The sequence below is a fragment of the Hakea prostrata genome, chromosome 2 (genome assembly GCF_041222555.1).
Source record: "Hakea prostrata isolate BN-2017 chromosome 2, UWA_Hpros_2, whole genome shotgun sequence".
Classification (NCBI taxonomy): Eukaryota; Viridiplantae; Streptophyta; class Magnoliopsida; order Proteales; family Proteaceae; genus Hakea; species Hakea prostrata.
The window spans coordinates 9,483,894-9,511,062 of NC_142601.1; the positions used below are offsets into that span (position 1 = coordinate 9,483,894).

A 27,169-nucleotide genomic window follows, 5' to 3' on the forward strand; every position below is an offset into this window, starting at 1 on the left:
TTAGTCAAACAAACAAGTCAGAAGCACCTACTTTTGCCCAAATAATTCAACAATATTGTTCTGTATCAGGTCAAGAACTTAATGTCCACAAAACTCGGGCACATTATAGTAAAAGTACATCAGCAAGCATGAAGCGAGCTTTATCCACACATTTTAACATCACTCCAACATCAGAGATGGATATGTACTTGGGCATTCCTTTCTTTGCAGGCAAGTTGAAAAGAAACACTGTCAAACCCTCATTGAGCGGGTATCTTCCCGATTACAAGGATGGAAATCGAAGCTCCTCTCATCACCAAGTAAGCTAGTCCTTATACAGTCTACTTTGGCTGCTATGCCATCACACTTTTTGTCTTGTTTTAAATTAGCGGCTACCACATTGATGGCTACGGAACAAGCAATGAGATCCTTCTATTGGTCTAGTGGTGATAAGCAACATGTACATACAGTGGATTGGAACACGATGTGTACCTCTAAAACTGAAGGGAGGCTAAATATCCACAATCTTTATACTTTCAACCTAGCGCTTTTGTCTCGGAAGGCATGAGAATTACTCCAGACTCCATCTTCCTTGTGGGGTCGACTTATGTTACAGAAATATTGCAAACACTCTTCATTTCTTGAAGTCCAACCACTGGCCACAAACTCCTGGGGTTGGAAATCTATTTTGATGGGGCGTGATTTGATGAAACAGGGTATGTTCATGCAAGTTGGCAATGGAGAACTCATTAATCCTTGGAAGTCGTATTGGATACCAAACACTCTCCCTGATTAGGGCTGTTACCCCTATGCATGGAAGGGTCCTGTCAAAGTAGCCCAGTTGATTAATGCTAGCTCTCATTCCTGGAATTGAGATCTATTGCAGAAATGGTGGCCGAGTGACATAGTGGAAAAAATACTAACACTCCGAATACCACATTTTGATATGGAGGACCGCATCATCAGGAGCCGGACTTCATCGGGGCTCTTTACAGTGAAATCAGCTTACAACTTGGCTTGTGCTCTAAAGAAGAGCCACAACAATCGGCAAAGTTCTTCTTGGCATTTACTATGGAAATTACCACTTCCGCCAAGGGCCATGCATTTTTTTATGGAAATTGCTACATCAAAAACTTCCCACAACTGACCTTCTTGCCACACGTGGTTGTAATATTTCAACATCTTGTCTTTTCTGTGGCAATATGGAGACATCCCCCGACCATATCTTTATCCACTGCCGATATGCAAACACAGTGTGGCATAATCTACATTTCTCGGCCCTGCTCAGAGCTTTGTCCATTAAAGATGTGGTGGAATAGTCAATGTCTCTAGCTCTGAGAAATGAAGAGGCAGACAAGATCATCAATTCTCTTCTCTCCTTATGGCTTCTTTGGAAGTCTTATATGAGCACTATTGCCACACCTAACTCCAATCAACTAGCACATCTATGTTTCCAGATTTGGAAGGGCATACAGTTTTACCACACTCCTTAGCCTCGAGTTCTTGCATCTTCTACAACTTATGAGTTATAAAATGGATAGCCCCCCTCCCCACTTTATAAAAATCAATGTGGATGGCTCATTATATCAGGAGCAAAGGCAAGCGGGGTATGGCGGCATTGCTAGGAACCATTTGGAAAAAATGTTATTTGGATTTAGACAGGGATCAATATCTCAAGATATTCTTACTTTGGAAGCATTGGCAATGAGAAGGGCTATGTTATGGGCGCATGATTTTCAAGCGACAATAATAATGATGGAGAGTGATAATCAAGCATTGATCACTATCATTCAAAAGTACCCCAAGAGGTGCCTTGGAAACTTTATCCCATTATCAAAGACATCAGCATACTGGTAGCATCATTTGAATCTTTTTCCTTCAATCATGTTCTAAGAGAAGCCAACTTCGTAGCTGACACATTGGCTAAAGAGGGAGCACTAACTTAGGATGCTTTTTTATATGTACACACCCCTCTCCCTTTATTAGGCTATTTATGTTATTTGACTTTATTTCTGTAGGTTGTAATCGTGGTTTTTCCTTTTTAATCAAGTTTCTTCTTTAAAAAAAAAAAAAAAAAAAGGAATTGTAGACTCATTTCCCCATTCTTGACTTGGATTTTTTGACCATTTTCATTTCAATGCCTAAAGTTATTTTTTTATCTAAAGAAATGATATTTTTTTTTTAGTCTCTTCTATTGTATCATAAATCATATATAAAAGACTAATGATTAAACGGTCTCTATTAGTTTAATTATTTGTATGATTAAAATGTCTTTATATCCATTTTTTTTTTTGAAATTGAAGTTCATCTCGGCCAGCTTGGGCGGACCTTGATTACATCCTAGGGGGAAGACGTTTGCAAAGGGTTGAACCCACGATTCTCCTTTGAGAAGCATGGATCTCTACCACCCTACCAACCCTGCACTGATAATATATCTATTTCTTTTTTTCTCTTCGGTAAAATGCGCTTTATATTATAATAAGAAATATATCTAATACATTTCAATACATGTCTTTGTATAAGCGAATTAAAAATCAAATATTTTTAAATAGAGACTTTTACATGTGGGTTCCCTTAGTATAATACATTATATGTGGGTCCCAACTAGACTAACGCCATTAGCCGACATTAAATGTATTTAGATTTTAAACCTAGAGGGACCTAAATACTCTTTAAGTTATTTAATATAATGTATTATGACTAAATACTCTTTAACTATTCACAATAAATATTTTTTAAGCTATACATTAATTAGTGTTTAATGATGTTTTTTTTTTGTCAACAATGTTTAATGACCAAAATACCCCTATTTGCAGATCTTATTTTCTTGCATTTCTTATTTTCTTTGGAAAAATGATTTTATACAAAAAGATTTCAATGGAAAGGTTTGGGTTCGACCCTTGTGGACGACAAAGCTCCCCTCGAGCAGGGGCGGAGCCAGGATTGAAAGTTGGGGGCCAAATAGTACATGGGCCAATGATGGACCCACAGTGGGTCCCACAATTATAAGTAAATTATAAAAAATATATTAAAATAAAGTAAGGGCTAATATTGTGGGAGAAAATTTTTGAAAAATCTTAAAATTTAAATTGCTATTAGTAGGAATCGAAACTTTATGAGAAAATTTAATGATTCAAAATAAAATAAAATGATTATGATTAGATATGATAAAATTGATGGTTGAAATCCTAAACAAGATTTAAATTTCCATTAATAGGAAATGAAATTTTAGGAGAAAAATTTAGGATTAAAAAAAAATCAATTATTATGATTAAATATGGTAAAATCAATGGCTGAATTCTAACGAGATTTAAATTGCTAAAGTAGAATAAAAAATTTAGGATAAAGAAAGAAAACGAAAAAAAAAAAATTATACTTTATGAAAAGAATAGGGTAAGTACGTTTTTCTTTTTTTTGCCAACCGCTGGCTGTGGTGGATGAGTCCCTCAGTGGGGATTTTTTGCATCCACAAGGATTCGATACCCTTAAGCGAACCAAGCTGCTTACCACTTGGACCAACTCCTGTTGGTTACGTTTTTTTTTTTTTAAGTAGGTGTTTAATTTTAACATACCTTTTTTTTTTAATTGCATTTTTTATTTTACTTGATAGTAGTAAGTGTTTTTTTAATTGTTTGATAATTTTTTAAAAAAAAAAGTATGTTGGGCTTTTAATAATTAAATATAATTTGAATTTTAACTATGGTATTTTGATTTTTAATAATTATTTTAATTGAGGGTAATTTAGTAGTTTAACTACTAGGGTAATTACAATAATTTAGGATTTAAAATAAAAAACATTTTTAGCAAATGGTAGTTTGAGGTTTTAGAAAATATTTAACGATAAAAGTTAAATTTAACCGAGAAAGTTAACAGATAGAGGGGAGATGTTTGATATATTTGCTAGGTAAAAGGCGAGATAAGTGATATTATCCAACTAAGAGGGGGTGTAAGCGTTATTTGTCCAGCTAAGAGGGGAAGTAAGTGATATTTACCCAAAAGAATATTAGAAAAATCATGAGTTTGTGAAAGAGAGAAGAATAATTTGAGAAAGAGAGAGTGAATACCTAATAACTGCGGAAAAGATTTAGGAACATTTCAATATCTGCTAACTACTCCACTATTTTGTGAAATGTATGAGAAAAAATAGAAATAAAAGAGGAGACTCATGAAAGAATAAATAGGAATGAAAATATATGAGAATATATAGGGAGAAATTCATGGATCGTGAATTAGTTTTTAATTAGAATTTAACATTTTATTCCTTAAAACTAGGGATTTAATGAAAACCATGATTAAGAATGACATGTGTACCTATTATCTTTATCTTAAATACTTTTTTTTTTAATTTTTGGAAGGGGTCAAATAGTGGTATTTCACATGTAAAGTGAGAAATAACAAAAAATATAGGTATAGTTTAAATTTTCAAAAAATCCGGGGACCAGCCCCAACATGGCTCCGCCACTGCCTCTGAGGATGTAATCGAGATGTGTGCAAGCTGGTCCGGATGAACTTCAGACGAAAAAAAATGTTCTCATGTTCGTTTCCCTAAAATACCTTGAATCTCATTGACCAATTGAATAATATTAATGTCTACAATTGTAATATAACATATAACATTTAATAATTAATATTATCTATTATATATAATTAATAAATGATTTAATAGAGGATGTGCATGCGTGGTCGGTTTTCCACCACTTATCCCTACATATGCAAAATTCAATCGTCATCTATCAAATTTACAGACTTATAATTGTAATTATAATATTTTAATTTTATATAGGGTCTTAAAATTTCAAATTTACAATATTATGCCCTTAATTGAAACTCTAAGGAAACTTCATTCCCATCCCCAAACCCTAATTTGCAAAATACCAAAAGACTGATCTTCCAGAAAACTGAATGAGCATTGTGGATTTTCTAATTAGATCAAGTTGGTTCAGTTTAAAATGGTTTAGGGTTAAAGATCTAAGGTTGACTTGGGTTCAATTTTTATGGGTTGCGTTTTCCGTCGGCATCAAGCATTGAAGCCTAAATTAAAAATCAAATGACAAAGAAAGAGTGCAGTCCATTGACGAAACCGGTGGCAATTCCAATTTAAAACTGAATGATGTCAGAAGAAGATGTAGCATCAACAAGAACAAATCGTTGTTTATTGGTTTTGTATCTACAAGTTTGTTTGTTTGTTTGTTTGTTTGTTTTTTTTTTTTGAACAAATAATAACTTTGTATCTCAAGCTTGTTAAACTACTTCATTCATGGCGGTTCAATTAGGTGGGTCTCTACTTGGGTTCAATCTGCTGGTTCCCTTGCTCATTCTCTGCTTTGTGATGGGTTTGGGTTTAAGCAAATTCCTCATCTCATCGGGCATTTGCTATCTCCCTGTCTCAATTTCATCTCTCCTTCCCTTCACAACTCGCCTTCAATCTAATCTTTGCGATGCTCATTGTGAAACAGAGAGTCGTCTTCTCCAACATCAGTGTTGTTATTCTCATCACCCTGGGTTCAATCCTTTTAGCACTTAGATCCAGTCATGACAAACCAAAAGGCATAATATAGAGACAATACTTTTTTTTGGAAAATCTGATCCTTAGTATTCTCGATCGGATGGAAATGGGGGTTTCACCGAAGTTTCAATTAAGGGCATAATTTTGTAAATTTGAAATTTGAAAATCGTTAAGTATATTATAATTACAAGTATAGTGCACCTTTTTAATTTAAACCATTGGATCAAAATGGGTGTATGTGGTACAATCTTGACCGTTGCACAAATAAGGGTATTTTGGTTAGAAAAATATGATTTGTCCTTAGTTGATCATTCTTGGAAACCATAAGGAATTCAGATGCAAAAGGGAATTTTTTTGGTACTAAAAGTGACTTCGACCAAATCTCATGGGGTCTAGATGAAAATTACCCTTAGCTAAAATAATAATTAACTAAAACAATAAATAAATTAAAGTAATTGCCACTTAACAATGGGTATTGCTTGGGTGCAATGTAATTAATGCGCAGCACCACGCAATGTATAGTCAAGATCCAAACTAGGGTTGAAATTTCCATCTCTCAAATAACTCTGTATCCAAGCATTGCAGTAGTTTTTGTCCCTAAGCCCCAATTATGTAGTGTTAACCTACTGACATCCAAAAGACTCACTCAACGGCATTAACTATGAGGACTTGCAATTGCAAGGAAGATCTCCTCACAATACTTGTAGGCCTCACCTTTCTTTAAACAATCCATATTACCTTCGGTCTATTCAAGGGATCACTCGACTTGGGAGAGTAGCCAATGAGATACTAGTGCATATACCATATACATCTCCATGAAATAATTGATGAAGTGAAACACGGTATTGGTGGAACAGAATAGAAGTGTATATATATATACCATTTGCCAAGAAGGCTTTTTTTGGACATAGGTTTGTTGTTAGAATTTCATGAGTAAGGATTAGACTTGGAAGATATATGAAATTTGCCAAAAAAAGGCATGCTACTAATCACGCTTAAAACTGGTCATGTGGTCAACCACCCCCAGCCCCCACCCCCCAAAAAATAAAAAATTTAGTTTATGGTTAGTAATCCTTTCTCTATATTTATTCCTAAGAAACTTTCAGAAACCTGAAAAAGAACCCTAAGAAAATAAGATGTAGATCTCAACGGCCTATTTTCTTTTCTTTTATTAATTTTGTAGGAGGAAGGATTTGAAATGGTCTGAAATGGTCTAAGAAGGCTCTACTTCCTACATTTCTTAGGCCCTTTCTGCAAGTTTTGCAATTTATCATGCATCGTAGAGCCATTTGTTTATCCTCTTTTTCTCCTTGTAAAACGGTCCACCCATTTGCATTTTTTGTAAATCAATATTTGCTGGTCCATAGAAGTGAATACCAAAATGTATTTTTTTTGTGTGGGTAGGTTGAACCAACACCACATGACCAGTTTTTAACACAACTGGTAGTGTTTTTTTTTTTTTTTTTTTTTTTTGCAAATTCATATATCTCTCAAGTCTAATCCTTACTAATGAAAGGTACACCACCAAAGGTGGGTTATCCTAAGAAATCACTTCTATAATAGAGGATATCATATTACTGTAGAACATATTGAAGGACAAGATAATAGAAGATGGTCGAGGAGTCATATTGAAAATAAAACCATCACAATATCATCCAAAATCTTCAGAAGAAATAAGAACATATAAATTTGGAAAATTTACTTTAGATCATCTTACTTCTATAGATTACGAAGTAGAAATACTTATAAAAGGCTTAGAAAGTATGGAAATATTTCTTACAAATATGCCTTTCACCACAAGAACTGACGGTGAAGCTATAGTGAAAGCTTACGATGTTAGAGGAGCATTGGAAATCAACTTGAGGAGAATCATGAGTAATTCTTTGTGTATGATAAAGACATGTTCCTTGCTCTGTAGAATATGCTCCTGTTGGTATATCTGTTATCATAACAGCACCGTTTGATCTTAGATTAGCAACTATTGAACAAAATATCAATGACCCTTCCACAGACATTTCAAATCCTTTATTCTATGAAATTAAGAAAATAAAGAAAATAGGCTTTTGAGATCTACATCTTATCTTTTAGGGTTCCCTTTCGAGTTCCCGGGTTCCCAAAAGTTTCTTAGGAAGAAAATATAGAGAAAGGATTACTAACCATAAACTTCATTGATATTTAAACTTGCTTATAGATGCTGAGCTTGATTACAAACATTGGATTGGAGCATTTTGTAACAAACTCTATTATTGTAGAGTGCCTAGAGTTCTCAGAGTCTCCTAAAACATGAGTCATAGTTCGTTTGGTTAATTCTATTTTACATCTTGGTCATACCTTGTGACAGTAACTTGGTCATACCTTCGCGAATACAACTTAGGAGGAAAAAAATAAAATAAAGAGCAAATTGCACTGGCAACCTAAACAGGAGGCCTTAAAGCACGGACACCCCCACTTTATGTTTAAATAACACAGAGACCCCAAAATTGGATTTTCATTGGATATATTTGTCCAATTTGTCATTGAAAACCTTTTAGACACTGTTTATTTGTCACTATTTTATTGCCACTATTTTTTTTTTTCATTGCACTGTTTACATCCTTAGACCTCCATATTTGATAGAAACATGTTTGCTTAATGGAAAAATTGACTTAAAAGCTACATTGTGCTTTTGACCTTGATACTTGGTGTAACAACCCTCGTATTTCTAACCCGGAATCCGTATTGCAGGTCTGAGAACCCGAAGGTCTAGTCGGATTAATTTTGTGAGTGTCCAGATAGAAGTCCATGATCCATATCCAAAACCCATGGATTTGGATTTTCTTGTTGAAGAATCTGCCTTACTGGGAAGTTGGATCTCTCGTAGAAGGCAAGTGGTGTTTGGAGATGTCCGGAATGAAGGTAAAACCTCCCCCATGTGTTGATTAGGGTTAGGTTGTACTTGGACATCAACCTCCTGAGCAAAGCACCCTTGTATAGTAATATACTTGGGGGCGGTTGCTAGTGGCGGTTGATTAAACCAAGCGACAACCTTAAGCGACTGTCACTTTCTGCTTGCGGAAAAATGCCCTATTTTGCCCCCTTTTCGTTATAAATAGCAACCCTCGCCCTATTAACGCATTATTATGTTCGGGATTGCTATTTTGGACGATTAGGCGGCAATGGAAACGTGCTGGAAGGTGGACGAAATGTTGTTAGTGATATGGAACCTTTTCCCTTCTATTCTTGGTGATTCTGGTTAAGGTTATGAATCTCCATCTGCTATTCTCTTCTTTTTAACTTCTAAATGATATGAAACCATCCCCATTTTGTTAGTGGTTACCCAATTGATTAGTTGTAGCTTTCTTTCCAATGTTCTTGATGAGATCCTGTCCAGAAACGAATCCCTGCATTTGTTAATGGATGGATCTAATCAAGGAGAGAAATTTGGGTGATTGATCTTTGTTAATTTTAGGGTTTCGTTTCACCCCTTTGTTATAGACCTATTAAGTTTGAAATCTAGACTAAGATCATCCCAAAACGGATTGAAATCAGATGATCAAAAGTCTAATTTTCAGAGTTGGAAACTGTCTGAAACAGGGGCGGTCGCTTAACCTAAGCGACCGGCACAAGCAACTGGCTGGTTTCCAGTGACTGTGTAGGTTTGATTTTGGATTTGTTTTGACTCTTGATTCTTATACATTCTTGTGACCCTGCATATAGGTGTCCTCTGTTTCTACTTAAAGTTTTATAATTGTGTTTGGATTGCAATTTAAAGGACTTCTACTAAATTACAAGTAAGGACATACATTCTTATTTATATGCAATTACATATACATGATGATTCAGCTGTTCTATTTACTATTCTTTGATCGTGTAACTTGCTGTAATTATATAAAGCATGTGAATCTTATTGTATACTTGCTGTTTGTGGTGTTCCTTGATGTACTTCATCTTTTATGATATTGCACAACTGTTCATGGTATGATAAAGAGTGATGTAGTGTAGTTGTGATGGAAGGGGTATTCCATTAGGATATCTTGGCTTGGGATATTAGAGGGCTATGGTATGGGACACATGCTCACTGATACCTCTAACACTATCATGATTACTGGATGACATACCTAGGAAAGTCTAGAATTGCATGGCTAGGTACCCCACATGCTATTACCCTTTCGGCAGGGGAATTGAAGCCGGGTGACCCGTGACAATGGTGACGTGACTCTGTTTCATCTTACAGCGGTAACCAGTCCCGTGCGGAGACTCAGTGGTCCATTGTTGGTCATGCAATGATAGGGTTGCATATGTTAGGGTTGCGCTTATGGACGTCCAAGGAGCGGACCGGGTGTCATGATGAGTCATGAGAGCATCTGCCCCAATAATATGTGGATGACCATAGGGTTAAGGAGTGGAGTCCAACAGTGGTAGCCAGTCCGTGAGGGTTCTCACTCCTAGGTTGCAAAGGATACTAAACCGAGTTGGTTGGTGGCTAGGGGAAGTATCTGGACTTCATATAGTATGTTACCATTATGACTTGCATTAGATTAGAAACCCCGACATGCGCCAATACTCATTGCCAATGGTCGTGGTGAGAGAGTGTTGACTTATCCCCAGCCATGGTTTGAGAGCTAGGTGTGGACTTACCCCTTTGCCAAGGATCCCTACAGAGGTAACCAGTCCTTGCCGGATCAGAGTGACTAGACCTACCCAGAGGAGGACTGGTGTTATATCTTAAAGCATGTCAACTGTTAGAGACTTGCATAGTCAGATCTTAGTAGCATTCATATTTCTGCATATCATCCATATTATTTCATATGTGCATTCGTGGATTGTATTGACATATATATGAGAACTGTCTGTTCCTTACTGAGTTCGTTAGAACTCATTCCTTTCATTGTATATATATCATATGAGTGTACAGATGGCGGCGCAACATCAGAAGTTGGAGATGATTCGTATGAAAGAACCTTCTCGTATGAAGTTGATGTGGCACAGACAGTTCATGAACTTGCAGAGCATGAAGTCTCCTGAAGATGCTTGGTGTGCGCTTTTAGCACCCATTGATGGCTGACGGAGACAGAGTGCCAGGATTTTGATGATCGTATGGAGAAAGATTGGAGGACCCCTTTACTTGCTAATTTAGAAAACCAATTTTTAGATTTAGAAAAGAAAACCGGAAAGAGGATTATTATTTTATTTATTTCGCTTCCGCTAAACTCGATATTACATTTGATTTTTTATTCTTTCCTTTGATTCTTTCTTGGATATTTATTGGAGTATTTGGACTCATGTAACATTTTTATTAATTATTGCACTTATTCTTGCTCTTGATTGTCTATACTTGTGTTTATTAATATTGATAGATAAGACCGTGGATCCTGTGACGGTTCACTCCCACGGGTTGTCGGGCAAATAATCGAGACCGGCGGGTGGGGTGTGACACTTGGGACATCATTACTTGTGCACCAAATGAAATTCCTGTATTTGATAAAAAGGTAAAAAGATCCCCAAAACCAAAATCGAATGAGATGTAACTGATAAGGCCAAAGTCCGACTAAACCATAAGGTAATCGTGTACTTGCAATGTGCCTTTAGTGAAAAAGCATACAATAGGTGTAGTATACGTATGCCAAAGAGATTCTTAATAAATTAGTGGTCAACCATCAAGGGACCGACTTTGTCAAGGAAATGAACCTAGATGTTTATATGTTGCAATATGAAATAGTTCAAATGTAAGAAAATGAAGATATTACATCTTTATTTCAATAGATTTATTAACATTATTAATAAGTTGCATAACCTCGGAAATAACTTTTTTGATTCTGAAGCAACAAAGAGAATCCTAAGGGCACTTTCACCATTATGGAGACCTAAGAAGACTGCAATCCAAGAGTCCTAGAACATGTCCAAGATCACCCTTGATTAGCTAATGGGGTCTTTACTTGCTCATGAGGTGGTCCTTGAAGAGGACAAGAAAATTAGGCAAGCATGCAATAGGAACAAAAGAAGAAGTCCATAGCATTCAAATGTTCCATCAAAGAAGATGAAGAAAGTGAGAGTGAACGGGAGGGCTAAGACATTGAGACAAAAATATACTCAATCAACAAAGAGTTAAGAGGCTCCTCAAGAAGAAAGGAGGAAAATACTCCCACAAAGGACAATCCTCTAAAGAATACAAAAGTAAAAATCTTTCTAAAGAAAGAACTTATTCTTTTAATAAAAATGTCATTTGTTTTAGGTGTAAGAAATGTGGTCACCTCAAATCTAAGTGCCCAAATTAAGAAAAAAAAAGAGCCTATAAGGCCGAAATATCTTGCAATGCAAGCGATTATGAAGAAGAAAGGGAGGAGGTTGATGAAGAAAGTATCAATTTGGTTCTTATTGTAAGTTCAGAGGATCAATATAAGGATCTTAAGGTATGTTCTACTTCTTATAGGAATGTTAATTCCTTTGACAGTGATGAGGAAACCACAGAAGAAATTCATGATATAGATGAGGAAGACCTAGTGAGTGGCTTTGAAGTCTTATATAAAATAAGCAACAAACTTGAAAAGGAGAACAAAGCTTTAAGAGGAAGTGTCGTCCTTGAACAGTACCATTAAGTATCTACATGAGTACTTTAAGAAAATAGAAAAGGAAAATACTGACATAAATAATACCCTTGTTATATTCATCAATGGGCAAGAAAACTTAGACAACCTACCAGGAATCCTACAAAACAGTCTCCAAGACAAAGAAGGTCTTGGATTCAGTGGTGACTCTACCAATTTTAGGAAGCGTAAAGAAAGTTAGGTTCGAAAAGGAATTTTCTAGCAAGAATCCTCAACCCGAAAACCCAAGTCGTAAGGGAAATTGTGAAATTCCCTAGGATCCTAACCCGAAACCCAACTTGGTTCAGACTTGCATCCTACATCCATGGACAAGTCAAGAGGACTCGTGGCACCATGCACTAACAAATCAGTGAAAAGGGGTACAAGATTACAAACCCTGCTCACACTCACTGTTACAAAACAACAACACATTGAGACCACAACTTATGAGCACTACAACCAAGAACACCTTGTGAACCACACTCCATCCATGCTAGAACCGAGGCAAACCACCATCTAACAAGAGTGAATCGGGGGTTTAAGAACCCTAAACCTAGATCTGGCAACTATAACCCAAAGCACAAAAGGAGAAAATGAAATGATAAAAAAAAAAATCCTTAACTCAAAAATAAGCCTTACATACAAACCACTGAAAAGACAAAAATACCCTTACAAAGAATTACATAATTAGACATAGATACATAACTGAACAAATGACAAAACTGCCCATGACTTGAGCACATAATTCCTACAGACACTTTTAGCCCTGCTCCATACCAACTTCTCGATATAAGATCAATGTATTGATATTGATACGAATGGGCCGATTGCTCAAACCATGAACCACACAAACCTTAGAAATAAACCTGTGAAATTCTATCAATCTCTTGGCCTTGTACTTCCATGAAAGCTCAAAACATAAAAGTACTGAAATTTTTTTCTTCCAAAATTTCTTTATGAAAATAAAACTAACAATTGAAACACTTTCTATGTAAACATTTAATCTAATTTCTCTTATTAAAATTAATCATCTCTCTCTTTTTTTTCTCTGGATATGTTGCTGCTGAATTGAAGATTCTGTAACTCGCATATCACTTTGTAGTTAACTGTTTGTATCGTTTCTTATTATGCAGAGGCCATCGGAGAATGTGTAATTTTGCCCACCATTTGCAGTGCAACGCACGGCTGATCAACCGGCACCTGCACAGAACCAGCCAAGTACAAATAGGAGATTAAATTCAGACTGTATCTACTGTCAAAGCTTTGATGAAATATATGATGATTGATTCTGAATGCCTACATCCATCACTTATTACATGATTGTTTCTCTTCTACTGGAACTGTAACATGTTGGTTGTAAATATGGATCTTTTATATCACAAACTCATCTCCATTCATGGTGATGACATGGGTGACTAATAATGATGATAATGAGAGATAAGTGGATGAATTGAAAGATAGAAACTCACAAAGTGGCCAGCCATAAGAATCCAATAGAAATGTAGATTCTTGTACGACTTGGTGAAGCCTTTTGTCGTGAAGCCATCACAATATAGGGCAGTCCTGTTTAACCTCAAGAAGCTCTGGAGCCCATCCCATCTGTAAAATATATTTCAACATCTCTAATTGAAAGAACACTTAAGAGAGAGAGAGAGAGAGAGAGAGAGAGAGAGAGAGAGAGAGAGAGAGAGAGAGAGAGAGAGAGAGAGAGAGAGAGAGAGAGAGAGAGTGTTACTTGAGTTTCTGAATCCAAGCTTCAGTCCCCTTGGTGGCACAAATGAGATCAAGCTACAAAAGAAGAACAAAGTCATGCTTTTCCATGCCCAATACACCCAGAAGCCAACCATTTCTGCAAAAGCTACAGATTCCTCTTCTTGTTTTTTCTTTGAAACTAACCCTACCCAACTTCAGTAAAAATTGGGTGGTCCACCAGGAATCTAACCCATTGGTCAAAGCTTATAAGGTCGAAGAATTCTAATGGTGGTGGATTCTTGGAAAAAGAAAAGAAGAAAAATAAGTCAGATGCTTACTTGTCCATTGTAGACTGTCACATTGACTCCTTTGGCTAGAAGCTCATCAACCTGTGCAAAAAATATACAGGAAGCTCACTAGATGAAGTTGCTATTTGTGAACCTCATACCTGAACTACATTCATCCATTCCAAAGAAAGAACCAAACTTTTATTTCGAGCATTCAAAATCTGTCTTAATACTGCAATTCATCAATCACACCATATTTTCTCACGGCACCTATGCAACTAACATCTCTATCTTAAGATAATTACCTGGATATTCCTTCTTCATTTTTGTATAAATCACTGTTTTTTTATATTCTAGGTGTGATCATATGTTTTCAGTGTAAGACACACATTTGTTGTAATTTTGGTAATGCAAACCAATTTTATACCGGTGAATAAATTTTTTCTATTCATGCTAAAGAATGTTACCTCATTTATCCTTGGCTTCATGAAATCACTAAGAAGAGGTTCGAAAACATAGTTATCCTGTGCTCCCCATCTGCAATTGATAAACTAAATTCAGAAAAGAGGTTCAAAAAACCATCAAAATGCTAGATTGCCTTAACTTGGTGAGAGAACTGACTTTACGCCTTTAGGAATGATCTTCAACTTCTTCTCAGCGAGTTCATTCATGAAGTGTTGAATGTCAAAATCACTGCTGGCGGAAATCATCTTGGATGTGTGATATGTTGAGTATCTCTTCAGTGATACTGCTATTGATGACTCTGGAGCTTCATCTTTTAGGAAGTTGTAAAAATCCTGCATTGCTGAAGATATTTAGATACTAATCAAGGAAACAGACACATAGGAAGCAACTCAACAAGTGGATCCAATGTGAGTTACCACAACATTACTGGAGTAGCCAATCACATCCTGAATATCAAAAAAAGTGTCTGTTGCATTAATATAGCTTCCATTCTCAAGTTGATGTTTGACTTGTTTAGCCAACCTGTAATAGGAAATGGTGTTCTTCAGATAACCGAAATTAACTCAATGAGATCACTCATTCCCCACTCCTTCCTGCTTGATTTTCAAAAGAAAAACCATTAACATGTACCTGTTACACTTTTTCAAGCCGTAATCGTCCATTCGTGAGAGATCTTTGAGAAGAGGTCCCCAAGAAAACTACAATTTAAGATTAGCCTTCACAATATTGAACATTTTCAATATTTGAAATGACAAAGAGTTTCGAAACTGAGTACAACAAGGAAAACACGTAAAATAGAGTTTTTTGACTAACCACATAATCTTCAGGAGAGATAAAACTATCACCCAAAACAACACCTATGACCACAACAGAACAATAACAAAAACCAAAAACCTGTTATTTAGAGAAGTGATGCATATATTCTAATCTAATACATATATCCACACAATGTTTAGAAACACATAATTTAGATCAAAACAGGCCTAGATGAGTTACATGCTTCAAAATTTTCACTGCTACTTGGGTTCTTGCAAAAATTTTCAAAATAGGGGGGGGGGGGGGGGAGGGAGAGAGAGAGAGAGAGAGAAAAGGATTCAGTTTAAGTACCTCCAAGTTGAAGTTTCAATTCTCCAGCTTCAATGGCTTTCACAACTGAAAGTCCAGTGGTAACTGCAAATTTCCCTCCATAAGACTCACCTATAATGAATAGAGAACTCTTCTGAAGGCTCTCTTTCTTATTGAAAAGCTCTTTCAGCAAGGTAGTCAAGTCAGTTGCTGCCTCTTCATCGGTCTTCACGACCAGGGCAAGATCTTCCACATAACTGTATCCTGTTCCAACTGGGTTATCCTGTAGAAACAAAAATTAAACGAATAAATACCCATTAATACACCCTACCCCTAATTCTTGATTCATCAAAAAGAACTGCATTGTAGAAATTAATCTAATAAATGAGAAAAGCTGCACATATATCTCACTGACCACGAACAAAAGATCTGCCACTTGAAGCCAAGTTGAATTCCTAGGTTTCAAATGTAAGTTCAGAGGACCAATCTCTCGAAAATTCCCAACCAGAATCCCTGAAGAACCCTGCTCCACAAACCAAATGCGTTGGGAATTCAGGTTCAGAAACGTAAAGAAATTCAGATTCAAACAAGAAATACTCACAGGTCCGCCCTGCAACCAAAGGATAATAGGCCAAGGCTTGGAAGGATTTTCTGCTCTGTTTGGACTCTTATAGTGCCACCAGAACATATGGGCCTCTGCATTAGCATTACGGTGAAACAACAAAATAAAATAAATTCAGACAAACTCACGAGAGGAATTGAATCAAGACTTCCCTCAACTACACTAACAGAGAGAAAAACTTACTGGGTCGAACTTGAACATAACCCCATTCCTCTGATCCGTCCTCAGTTCCAGCACCAAAGGCTATTCCTACATGAAACAGAGGAAGGAAAACCAGAACAGAGATCAAAACAGATACAAGAGAAATGAAGTTCAACATGGTCTGTCTTGTTTGAACTTAGAAGGGAAAAGCCAAAAAAAAGCTAAAAGCCAGAAGGATAGAGAGTTGTGATTTCTGAATAAATTTATAGAGAGAAGAATGACGACAAATACGGAAAAGATTAGAACGGAAAGTCAATGAGTCACGTAAGGTAACTTACTAGGATTTTGCTTGGGCAAATCAAGTTATGAATGAATGTTTATGATTGAATGTTTTCAACGTTCCAAACGGATTTGTGATAACAACATAGGCACCGGTGCTTGTTCTTCTTTCAATTTTGCTAAGAATTGAACAAATTACAAAAACAAAAGATACACAAAACAATCAATCTGTACACATTAATTCTGTATCAATGAATGAATCCTGCTCTGAGATGACATCTCTTTAACAGTACTGGAATGCAACAAGAGCTTCTTGGTCTTCTTCCAGTAGAACGTAACAGCTGAGACCAAAACCTGGCCAGATTTCTTCTTCCCATCCGCAGCTTCCACAGCAACTCTACTTTTATTCCTGGTGTTCTGCCCAACCACCGCAACCGATCGACTCTTCAAGAAAAATCCAGAAGAACAAAAACCTCTCCTTTCTGAATAGGCAAAATGATCATGGCGTGGAGAAGAATCCAAAGAATATGCATCAATAGAATTAGGCGATGAAGACAACGATGTAGAACAAGGTGAGTCCACTTCCTCTGTTCTTCTTCTACCATCATTAATTTCAAAAGAGAGCTTAATGAGCCTCTCTCTCAGACAATAAGGACAAACACCTCGTGCTTGTCTATGCATCAGGTGTTTCTTGTACCTCATCTCTCCTTCTGTCCAACCCATTTGAGAATACTTCAAGATTCACAAAACCACCCTTCAAGAATATCTGTTAATGAGAGCCTGTGCGTGTGTTGCTGCCGATCCAAATGGGGTGTGAAAGTGGATGTGTGAGCTTGCTCTCTTTGCTTCCAAGATGTTTCGCTTCAGCTTGAAAGATATACTTTCTGGATTTTGCTTGGGTCAATCAAGTTAAGAACATCCAAAATCTAGGTTCTTTCAGACGATTTTTACCTTGTAGAGGTGGTCTTTCATCTTCCAGGTTACGATTGAGAAGAGGAAAATGAAAAGAGGATTTTTAATATTTTGTTTGTTTGATTTGAAACGAGCTGATCCACGGTTCGAGTTAAAGCCATTAAACCAGGTCAGTAGCACTTAAAAAGAGTTTTGTTGCACATGCTGATAATCCACAGTGAGGATTTAATCAAACAATAAAAATTTAATCTTTGAACATTCGCTGCTTGGAGCAGTGCCATGTAGGCACTACTCCCAAGCAAAATCCAACTTACTAACTTTAATTCCTCATTTTCTAGGAGGGATTCTTCCCCTTATTCTGCATTTTCAGTATGGCAGAATGGAGTTATTTAATGTGAATAAATGCATGAAGAGAGTGAAATTTTACGAAAAATAGAGGAATAGAGAGAAAGGAGATTGCATGCAGAAACTTAAGCTCTTGGTTCCGGTAGATGGATAGAAGAAGATGCAAAGAATGGAAGAAAACGATGTTGTAGAAAGTTCTACGATGGAAGGTCTACGATGGAAGGTTTGAAAGTAATTGTCGTTCCCTCCAAAAGTTGAAGTTCAGCATCCAGACCCTTAGGTTCTACACTTCTTATACATTAATAAAATTTTATGAATTTTTTTCGTCCCAAAGAACAAATTTTTATGAATTTTTTGTTTAATGTATTGAATGGAAGTAGGCTTTTTTTCTTTTCTTCTAAGTATTGAAAATGTAGAAGGAAATAATCTTTTAATAGCTGTCTCAATTATTATCCTTCTTCAAAATTTTGGAATGAAGAAAGAAATATTTTATGAAATCCACACTTTCTTATGTGAACAAATGAAGAACGAAATATTTCCTTTAGGGAAGTACATCTCATTAAAATGATCTTGATGCAAGATCCATCACACCTGCAAGATCACTAAAGAGCGTTTAGAAACAAAGCCGATCAGCTGGATCATCACTCTATCTTTGACGGCCAAGTCAGTAAAGAACGAAGAACTACTGTTCCAGAGCTCAAGTGAGCTCTAGGTTTTTTGAATATTAGAGAGCGGGAATTGCAGGGTTTTGAGTGAATGAGAGTGTGATACCTTTTGCCTGTGTCTGATCTCTGTTTATAGATTTTCCTTACTAACCAAGTCTTGTTTAGATCATCAATCAAGTGCTATGAAATAAATGGTTATGATTAAATCCTTACATGGCTTATGGTCCGATCTCCTATCAAGTTTGGACCATCGGTTAGTCTAACGTGAACAGGTGATGGATAATTTATCCACAAAAATTTACAAAGAGGCATGGGTTACCACATTGCTTGCAGGTAGAATGTTCAGTTCACCTCTAGATCCACGGATAAACTCGGTTAGCCAACTAATCTACCAAGGCAGCAATGAATGGAACCTTCATTAACTCCTATGTCCTATCATTATTTGTTTGATGCGATAAGTGACTCTGGTTTCGGTCAAACTCAAAAGATCCTCTTTACAGCTTTACCTAGGGGTGTCAATTTATAGCCCGAACCGTTAAAACCAAACTGCAACGGCCCGTTATAGTCCAAACCAGCCCGAACCGAACGTTAATGGGCCGTAATTGGGCCGAGGGTTGTGGAGCCCGCACCAACCCGAAACCGAACCGCAACTCGTTATAACCCGTTTTGTAATTTTACATTATATAGTATTTGAATCATTATATTACCATTAGGTTGGTATGGACAATTAAAAAGAAAAAAATCATGAATTCAAATATCAAATAGTCATTTTACAACTTAATATCTAGGTTCTTGATTTCTATAGAATGGGTGGGTTTTTTTTTAATGGAAATTGACCAATAGCAACTTTGCTTTCCATATAATTTTTGCTTTTGTTGTAGGATGCTCAATTGTTTCTTTTTGTTCTTTTTCTTACACACCATAAGCCGTTAGTCAACCCAAATCTAAGCTGTTCGCCTAAACCGTTAGTTAGCCCGAACCCAAACCGCACCAAACCGAAACAGGCGCGAAACCGTTATTTTGCTAATGGGCCGTGTTTGGGCTAGGTGTTTTTCAGCCCGAAACCGTTATGCCCAAACCGCCCCAAACCGCACCATTGACACCCCTAGCTTTACCACAAGAATTTGCTACTAAGCTGGTTTCTTCCTCTTCCACACTGGTACAGGATCACATATATGTGGAAGCAAATCTGGTGTAACTCCAAAATTAAACACTTTCTTTGGAAGTGCGTGCTTCGCCGAGGCTCTAGTAGTTGGAGAGAATCTCAATTGACAACACCTAATCAAGAATACTAGCTTCTGTGCCTGTCTCTTTTGTAATCATGATCGGAAAGATATCATCCTGGCTCAGTCTTCAAAAATATGTGGTTGGGGTGGGGGATGCTCCTTGTTTCATCGTTAATCCCTCGGTTTGTATTGGGAGAGTGTTGTCACCCGCTTTTTTTCTCATCTAGTGTAGTTCCGCCAACGCAAAACTGTTCTAGTGGTTGAAACCAACATTTCTTAGTGAAGAGGTCGTGGGTTCGATTCTCGCTGAGACATATTAATATCCCATCCCCTGGCTTAATAAAGCCCCTTTGAAAGAAGAAAAAAAAAGTGTAGTTCCCATGTTCATATTCCTAAAATAGCCTCAGTCTCATTAATCAATTGAATCATATTAATGTCAACAATTGTAATATGATATAGAATATTTAATAATTAATATTCTCTATTATATATAATTAATAAGTCATTTAATAAATGATGTGCATTCGTTTTTGGTTTTTCACCACTTTACCTTCCATATGGAAAATTCAAACGTCATCTATCAAACTTACAGATTTTTCACCATTTGCCCTGCAACCCTAATCCAAGTTCTTTCATCCTACATTAAATTTTTTAATTTATTATTATGTGTATTTAATTAATTAAAGATCATTTTCATTTCGACTCCTGAAGTTTGGTTTATGTCACTTTTAGTTCAATAAGTTCTCTTTTGCATCTGGCTTTCCTATGGTTTTTACAAATCATATTTTTTTTTTAACTAAAACACCCTTATTTGTGTAGTAGTCAAAGATTGTACCATGAATACCCATTCCAATCCAACTGTTTATATTAAAAAGGTAAGCTATAGTTGCAATTATAATATTTTAATTTTATATTGAATCTTTAAATTTTAAATTTAAAAAGTTATGCCCTTCATTGAAACTCCAAGAAAAATCCATTCCCATCCCAAAACCCTAATTTGCAAAATACCAAAAAACTGATCTTCCAAAAAAACAAAACGAGCATTACGGATTTTCTAATTCAATCAGTCAGTTTAAGAAGATTTAGGGTTAAAGATCCGAGGTTCAATTAGGTTCATTTTTTATGGGTTATGTTTCCGTCAGAATCAAGCATTTGAGCATAAATTAAAAATCAAATGACGAAGAAAGAGTGCAATCCATTGACGAAATTGGTGGCAATTCCAATTTAAAACTGAATGTCATTAGAGGAAGACATAGCACCAACAAGAACAAATCTTTGTTTGTTGATTCTGTATCTGCAAGCTTGTTAGCAAGATTATGCTTCATTCATGGCGGTTCAATTATGTGGTCTCTACCTGGGTTCAATCCGTTGGTTTCCCAGTTCATTCTCTACTATGTGATGGCAGTCGCTGGTTTAAGCAAATTCCTCATCTCATTGGGCATTTGCTATCTCCCTGTCTCAATTTCATCTCTCCTTCTCTTCACAACTCACCTTCAATCTAATCTTTGCAGTTCATTGTGAAATAGAGAGTCATCTTCTCCAACCTCAATGTTGTTATTCTCATCACCCTGAGTTCAATCCTCTTAGCACTTAGATCCGGTCATGACAAACCAAAAGGCATAATATAGAGACAATACTTTTTTTTTGGAAAATATGATTTTTAGTATTCCCGGATGGAAATGGGGTTTTCATCAAAGTTTCAATTAAGGACATGATTTTGTAAATTTGAAATTTTAAGATCCTTAAATATATTACAATTACAACTATAGTTCACCTTTTTAATTTAAACCAGTGGATTAGAATGGGTATTATATATGGTACAATCTTGACGGTTGCACAAATAAGGGTATTTTCATTAGAAAAAATATGATTTGTCCTTAGTTGATCATTTCTAGAAACCACAAGGGATTCAGATTCAAAAGGGAATTTTTTTTGGGGACTAAAAGTGACTTCAACCAAATCTCATGGGGTCTAGATGAAAATTATCCTTAGCTAAAATAATAATTAACTAAACGAATAAATAAAATAAAGTAATCGCCACTTAACAATGGGTATTGCTTGGGTGTAGCGTAATTAATGCGCAATAGCACGCAGTGTATAGTCGAGATCGAAACTAGGGATGAAATTTTGATCTTGACCGCTTGTTTTGCACAAGTGTAGAAAACAATTTTTGTAACATGGCTCTCAAGTAACTCTCTATCTAAGAATTGCAGTAGCTTTTGTCCCTAAGCCCCAATTGTGCAATGTTAACCTACTGACATCCAAGAATCACTCAATGGCATTAACTACAGGGACATGCAATTGCAAGGAAGATCTCCTCACAATACTTATAGGGCTCACCTTGCTTTAACAATCCATATTACCTTCGGTCTATTCAAGGGATCACTTGACTTGGGAGAGTTGCCAATGAGATACCAGCACATATACTATATATATCTCCATGAAATAATAGATGAAGTGAAACATGGTAGTGGCGGAACATAATAGAAGTATATATATATATATATATATATATATATATATATATATATATATATATATATATATATATATATATATATATATATATATATATATATATATATATATATATATATAATACCATTTGCCAAGAAGGCTTTTTTTGGACATAGGTTTGTTGTTAGAATTTCATGAGTAAGGATTAGACTTGGAAGATAAATGAAATTTGCAAAAAAAAGGCATGCTACCAATCACGCTTAAAACTAGTCCTGTGGTGTTGGTTCAACCAACCCCCCAAAAAAAAAGGAACAAAAAAAAAAAAAAAAAAAAAAAAAAAAAAAAAAAAAAAAAAAATAATAATAATAATAATAAGGGATAATTACTATTGCCCTCTTATACTTTGGTTTTATTACTAATCAAACCCCCTTCTTTGTGAAATTACTATTGCCCCCCTCACTTCTAAAAGTGTTTAAGTGGCTGTTAACATCAAATATGATATGTCTATTTTGTCCTTAAAATTAAGAAGTAAAAAATATGACATTACCTTCATTTATAGAAACTATATTGCATGTCAATTATATCCTTAAAATCTTATATTTTAGAATCAGTTTTGGATTTGGTGGGACCACATACTTATGATTGTTGAAACTTTCACATTCCACTTAAATTTTCATAATCATAATGATGGAAGTTTTACAAACAAATTAGCATATAAGATCTAATTGATAGAAAATTTGGTAACATACATAATGATCACATATATTAGGTGATTTTCAATTTTCAGCTTTGAATTAAATTTGATATTTCTTAATATTTTAGTTTCTATTTAATTACATCTTTCCTTTATTTGGTGATTTATTTTTAGAGAAAAATCGAAAAAAAATCACATCTTTCCTTTATTTGGTGGTTTCTTTTTAAAAAAGAAAAGTGAAATTAAAGTTAATTTTTTTCCTATTAAGGGTAGTATTATAACTTGAAAAAAGAGCAAATAAGTAAAAAGATAATTGCAGGGTTATTTTTTGGATTTTGAAAAAATATATAGATGCCACATCATCAGTAAACTGACGGAGCTTAACGGTAGGGGGCATTAGTAATTGTTGACAAAGTTAAAGGTTGGAATAGTAATTTTAAAAAGTACAGAGGATAAAGTAGTAATAAAATCAAAGTACAAGGGGGCAACAGTAATTATCCCTAATAATAATTAGCTTATGGTTAGTAATCCTTTCTGTATATTTTCTTCCTAAGCTTTCAGGAACCCGAAAAGGAACCCTAAAAAGATAACATGTAGATCTCAACAGCCTGTTTTATTTTATTTTATTAATTTTGTAGAAAGAAGGATTTGAAATAGTCTAAGGAAGGCTCTGCCTCCTACATTTCTTAGGCCCTTTCTACAAGTTTTGCATTTTATCATGCATCGTAGAGCCATTTGTTTATACTCTTTTTCTTCTTGTAAAACGGTCCACCCATTTGCATTTTTTGTTAACCAATCTTTGCTGGTCTATAGAAGTGAATACCAAAATGTTTTTTTTTTGGTAGGTTGAACCAACAAGTAGCTGTGAACCAACACCACTTGACAAGTTTTTAATGAGGCTGGTAGCGTGCCCTCTTTTTTTTTCAAATCCGTATATTTCTCAAGTCTAATCCTTACTCATGAAAGGTACTCCACCAAATGTGGGTTATCCTGAGAAATCACTTCTATATTAAAGGATATCATATTACTACTATAGAACATATTGAAGGACAAGATAATAGAAGCTGGTTGGGGAGTCATATTGAAAATAAAACCATCACAGTATCATCCAAAATCTTCAAAAGAAATAAGAACATATAATTTTTGAAAATTTACTTTAAAGCATCTTCTGTAGATTATGGAGTAGAACACTTATAAAAGGCTTAGAAAGTAGGGAAATATTTATTACAAATATGCCTTTCACCATAAGAACTAACTATGAAGTTATACTGAAAGCTTACCATAACAGAGGAGCATTGGAAGTCAACTTGTCAAGAATCATGAGTAATTCCTTGTGTATGATAAAGAGATGTTCCTGTTGGTAAATATGTTATCATAACAACACCGTCTGATCTTAGATTAACAACTATTGAACAAAATATCAATGAGCCTTCCGACCATTTCAAATCCTTTCTTCTGCCAAATTAAGAAAATAAAAGAAAACAGGCTATTGAGATCTACATCTTATCTTTTAGAGTTTTTTTGTTCCTCGGGTTCCCAAAAGTTTCTTAGGAAGAAAATATAGAGAAAAAATTACTAACCATAAACTTCATTGATATTTAAACTTGCTTACAGACATTGGACTGGAGCAGAAACTCTATTACTGTAGAGTGCCTAGAGTTCTTAGAGTGTCCTAAAACATGAGTCATAGTCGTTTGGTTAATTCTATTTTAGGGGATTCTATTTTTTCTATTATTTCTTGTAAATAAGTATTGTTTTCAAAACTAGTCAAGCAGTGTTGGTTTAACTAGCCCCCCAATTTTATTTTTATTTTTTTGGGGTATCATAGCGTGGTTATCCTTCAAGTTTATTCCCTAAAATAGAATTAACCAATGGACAAGTCTCTTCACAAGGTAGTCAAAATACTCAACAGTGGAACCAACACCATTGACAGATACTTCAGGAGGCTTCAACCGCAAGAAGACAGATTCCCTAGGCACCCCCGAATTCCCCAGAGGTTCGCTCTCTTCCATCTTTCACAATGTTCTCAAAGCACCTTACATACCATAGATAACCCATTCTTGTAATGTATAAATAGTAGTTGTTTACCACACATTAGTCAATATGAGAAATTTACATTCTATGAAATTTCTTTCCTAACATCGATCCTTGACCCTTGTGACAGTAACTTGGTCAGACCTTCGCAAATACAACATAGGAGGGGAAAATAAAATAAAATAAACCTCAAAACACTGACTACCCATAGAAAATAGTTGAATCCTAGTATGAAGCTACCATTCACACAAAAAGTTCAACCTCTACCAGGCAATACTTTTCCTAAATGCTGGGTGACCACAAAAGGATGATAACTGTAACGAAGCACTAGTGTACTGATTTCCTTCTTTGCTTTGCTCCTCTTCCTTCCTCTCTTGTCCACTTTGCCTCTCTCTATGACTCAAATTGTAGACACAAAATGATGAATAAACAAATTAGGGGACAAGACAGCTACCCAATAGATGTAGCCATGAAAGCCCAACAGGCCCATTAAGAATGGTGGACCCATAATGCCCCCAACAGTAGGTCCTCAGAGGAGAGCTTCAAGAGTGAACCCCGGATTCAACCCACTTGGTCTCCAAAAAAAATTAAAAAAAAATAAAAAAATAAAAAAATTGAATGGGTTTAGATGAATTACCAGTGATTTTCTATTGGGTAATTTACATTTGGACCCCTTGAGGGTTGATTCAGTAATTTTCGATAAAAAATGACTTGTTCGACTTAGCACCTTTGTAGTTTTCAAAAAAGACCAAAGTCATTTTGATCATAAAAATGTCTAGAGTAACATTTGTCGACTGAAATTATACTGCAAAGTTACATTTTAAAGTATACCTGAACTTTTGTGTCCTTCTGAATAAGGTCCGCTAGCTCCCTTGAAAAATCACTAGATGCCCACTCCACTACACTGTGTCAACTGGATGCCAGTCATGAAATCAGCCGGCTAGTTAGTTTCTTCCTCACATACTTGAATTCCGTTGCACGAAGGACGGCTGCCAGCTTTCTTAATTCCCCTTCCAAAGGTTGATCTAGCACGGCCTTGGACTCTCCCATTAATTCTACCAACAAAAAAAAGAACTCTCCCATTAATAATGTCTATTGCCAACTTAGAATCATTTTGGATAGATACATCTAGCAAAACTTTCGATATGTAGATGTTCAAGCCTCTGTAGATTTCTTTCATCTCCATAGCTACTAATACCGGGAGCTATGCTCTCCCTTACCTGCAAAAGCCTGGATAGGATCTCTCCCTTCATTTATCACACCTCTCTATATATATTTGAGTAGAAATGCAGTGAAACCATATTAAGCTCTAGGCAGCATAGACTTCCACTCAGTTTTGCATATTCCAGTACTTCTCAGCAGTGTAGGCTTTTTGAACATTTAGTTGTCACTTCACCAAGCTCTACTGCTGCTCAACCTTTCATCTCCACCGATGGGGTCACTAATTCAAGAGCTAGGGTCTTGGGTGGGTGGAGGCACTTGCATCAATGCGGGTTTCTTCTTCTTCTCACACAAAATGACCTTTCTGCCATTTTATATACAGCCACCTCATTAGTGTACTTCTTCATGCAGCTTGGTTAAAACGTAAAAGAAACCTCCCCCCTTTTGATGATTTCCATTAGTTTAACAGAACCTAGATATCACTCATAAGGTGGACCTGGACCCCAAGATTCGAGGATCCTGTCCATATGGATTGCAAGATCAGATGGTTCAGAATGACTTGACCCTATTTTTGTCCCTTTGTAGGAAAACCACAAACTAGATATTACATTCTTTTTTCTCTCCTTATCATGCATTTTTTGGATCAGATGGTAAGAGCTAAAACTTCCCTAACAGAAAAGGATGCTTAGTGTATTAAGTAGGAACCAGACATGTCTACAGGGCATCAAAGTTTAAAACGTGGCACTGCATTTCTCGCCGCCGGACAACTTATTGCAAGTGCATGATACCATGTCCCTGAATATAATGTGTGTTTCACCTAGCTATGTTTTTTAATTTCTTTTTGTTTATGGTATGGGTGTTTTTACCTCTATTTGTGGTTGTGTACTTTGGCTTTTGTTTTAGTAGTACTCTCTATCATCTATGTAAGCAAATATTATAATAAAATTAAGTAGTAGTTTCGTTGTGGCTTAGTTTCAGTCTTAGTAGTCTTAATTTCGTCTTCTTGCATTGCATTAGCTGTAACATTTATTACCATAATTGCCAGATGAGAACGAGCTGCTTATGCTGATGTTAGT

The 27,169-nt window shown here is 35.8% G+C and overlaps 1 protein-coding gene across 1 annotated transcript; it reads right to left on the bottom strand.

Moving 5' to 3' along the window:
- Positions 1-12,876: 12,876 nt before the first annotated feature.
- LOC149023653 (serine carboxypeptidase-like 51) lies at positions 12,877-17,322 on the bottom strand. The gene is made up of 14 exons (XM_089143341.1): positions 16,893-17,322; positions 16,363-16,428; positions 16,159-16,253; positions 15,973-16,080; positions 15,600-15,840; positions 15,306-15,349; positions 15,123-15,190; positions 14,909-15,014; positions 14,649-14,824; positions 14,495-14,564; positions 14,079-14,129; positions 13,784-13,836; positions 13,518-13,647; positions 12,877-13,248 (listed from the first exon to the last, which is right to left on the bottom strand). The coding sequence occupies exons 1-14, from the start codon at positions 17,320-17,322 to the stop codon at positions 13,174-13,176; spliced, it is 1,713 nt and encodes a 570-aa protein (XP_088999467.1). The 3' UTR covers positions 12,877-13,173.
- Positions 17,323-27,169: the final 9,847 nt, after the last annotated feature.

Bases quoted from the DNA above. Each gene is read 5' to 3' on its own strand.
- LOC149023653 (XM_089143341.1), bottom strand. From the start codon at position 17,322: ATGGGTTGGACAGAAGGAGAGATGAGGTACAAGAAACACCTGATGCAT. The intron at 14,565-14,648 runs GTCAGTTCTCTC...TATCAATTGCAG, and splicing joins ATCATTCCTAAAGGCGTAAA to ATGGGGAGCACAGGATAACT. The intron at 13,249-13,517 runs GTGAGTTTCTAT...GGTTCTGTGCAG, and splicing joins TTCTTATGGCTGGCCACTTT to GTGCCGGTTGATCAGCCGTG.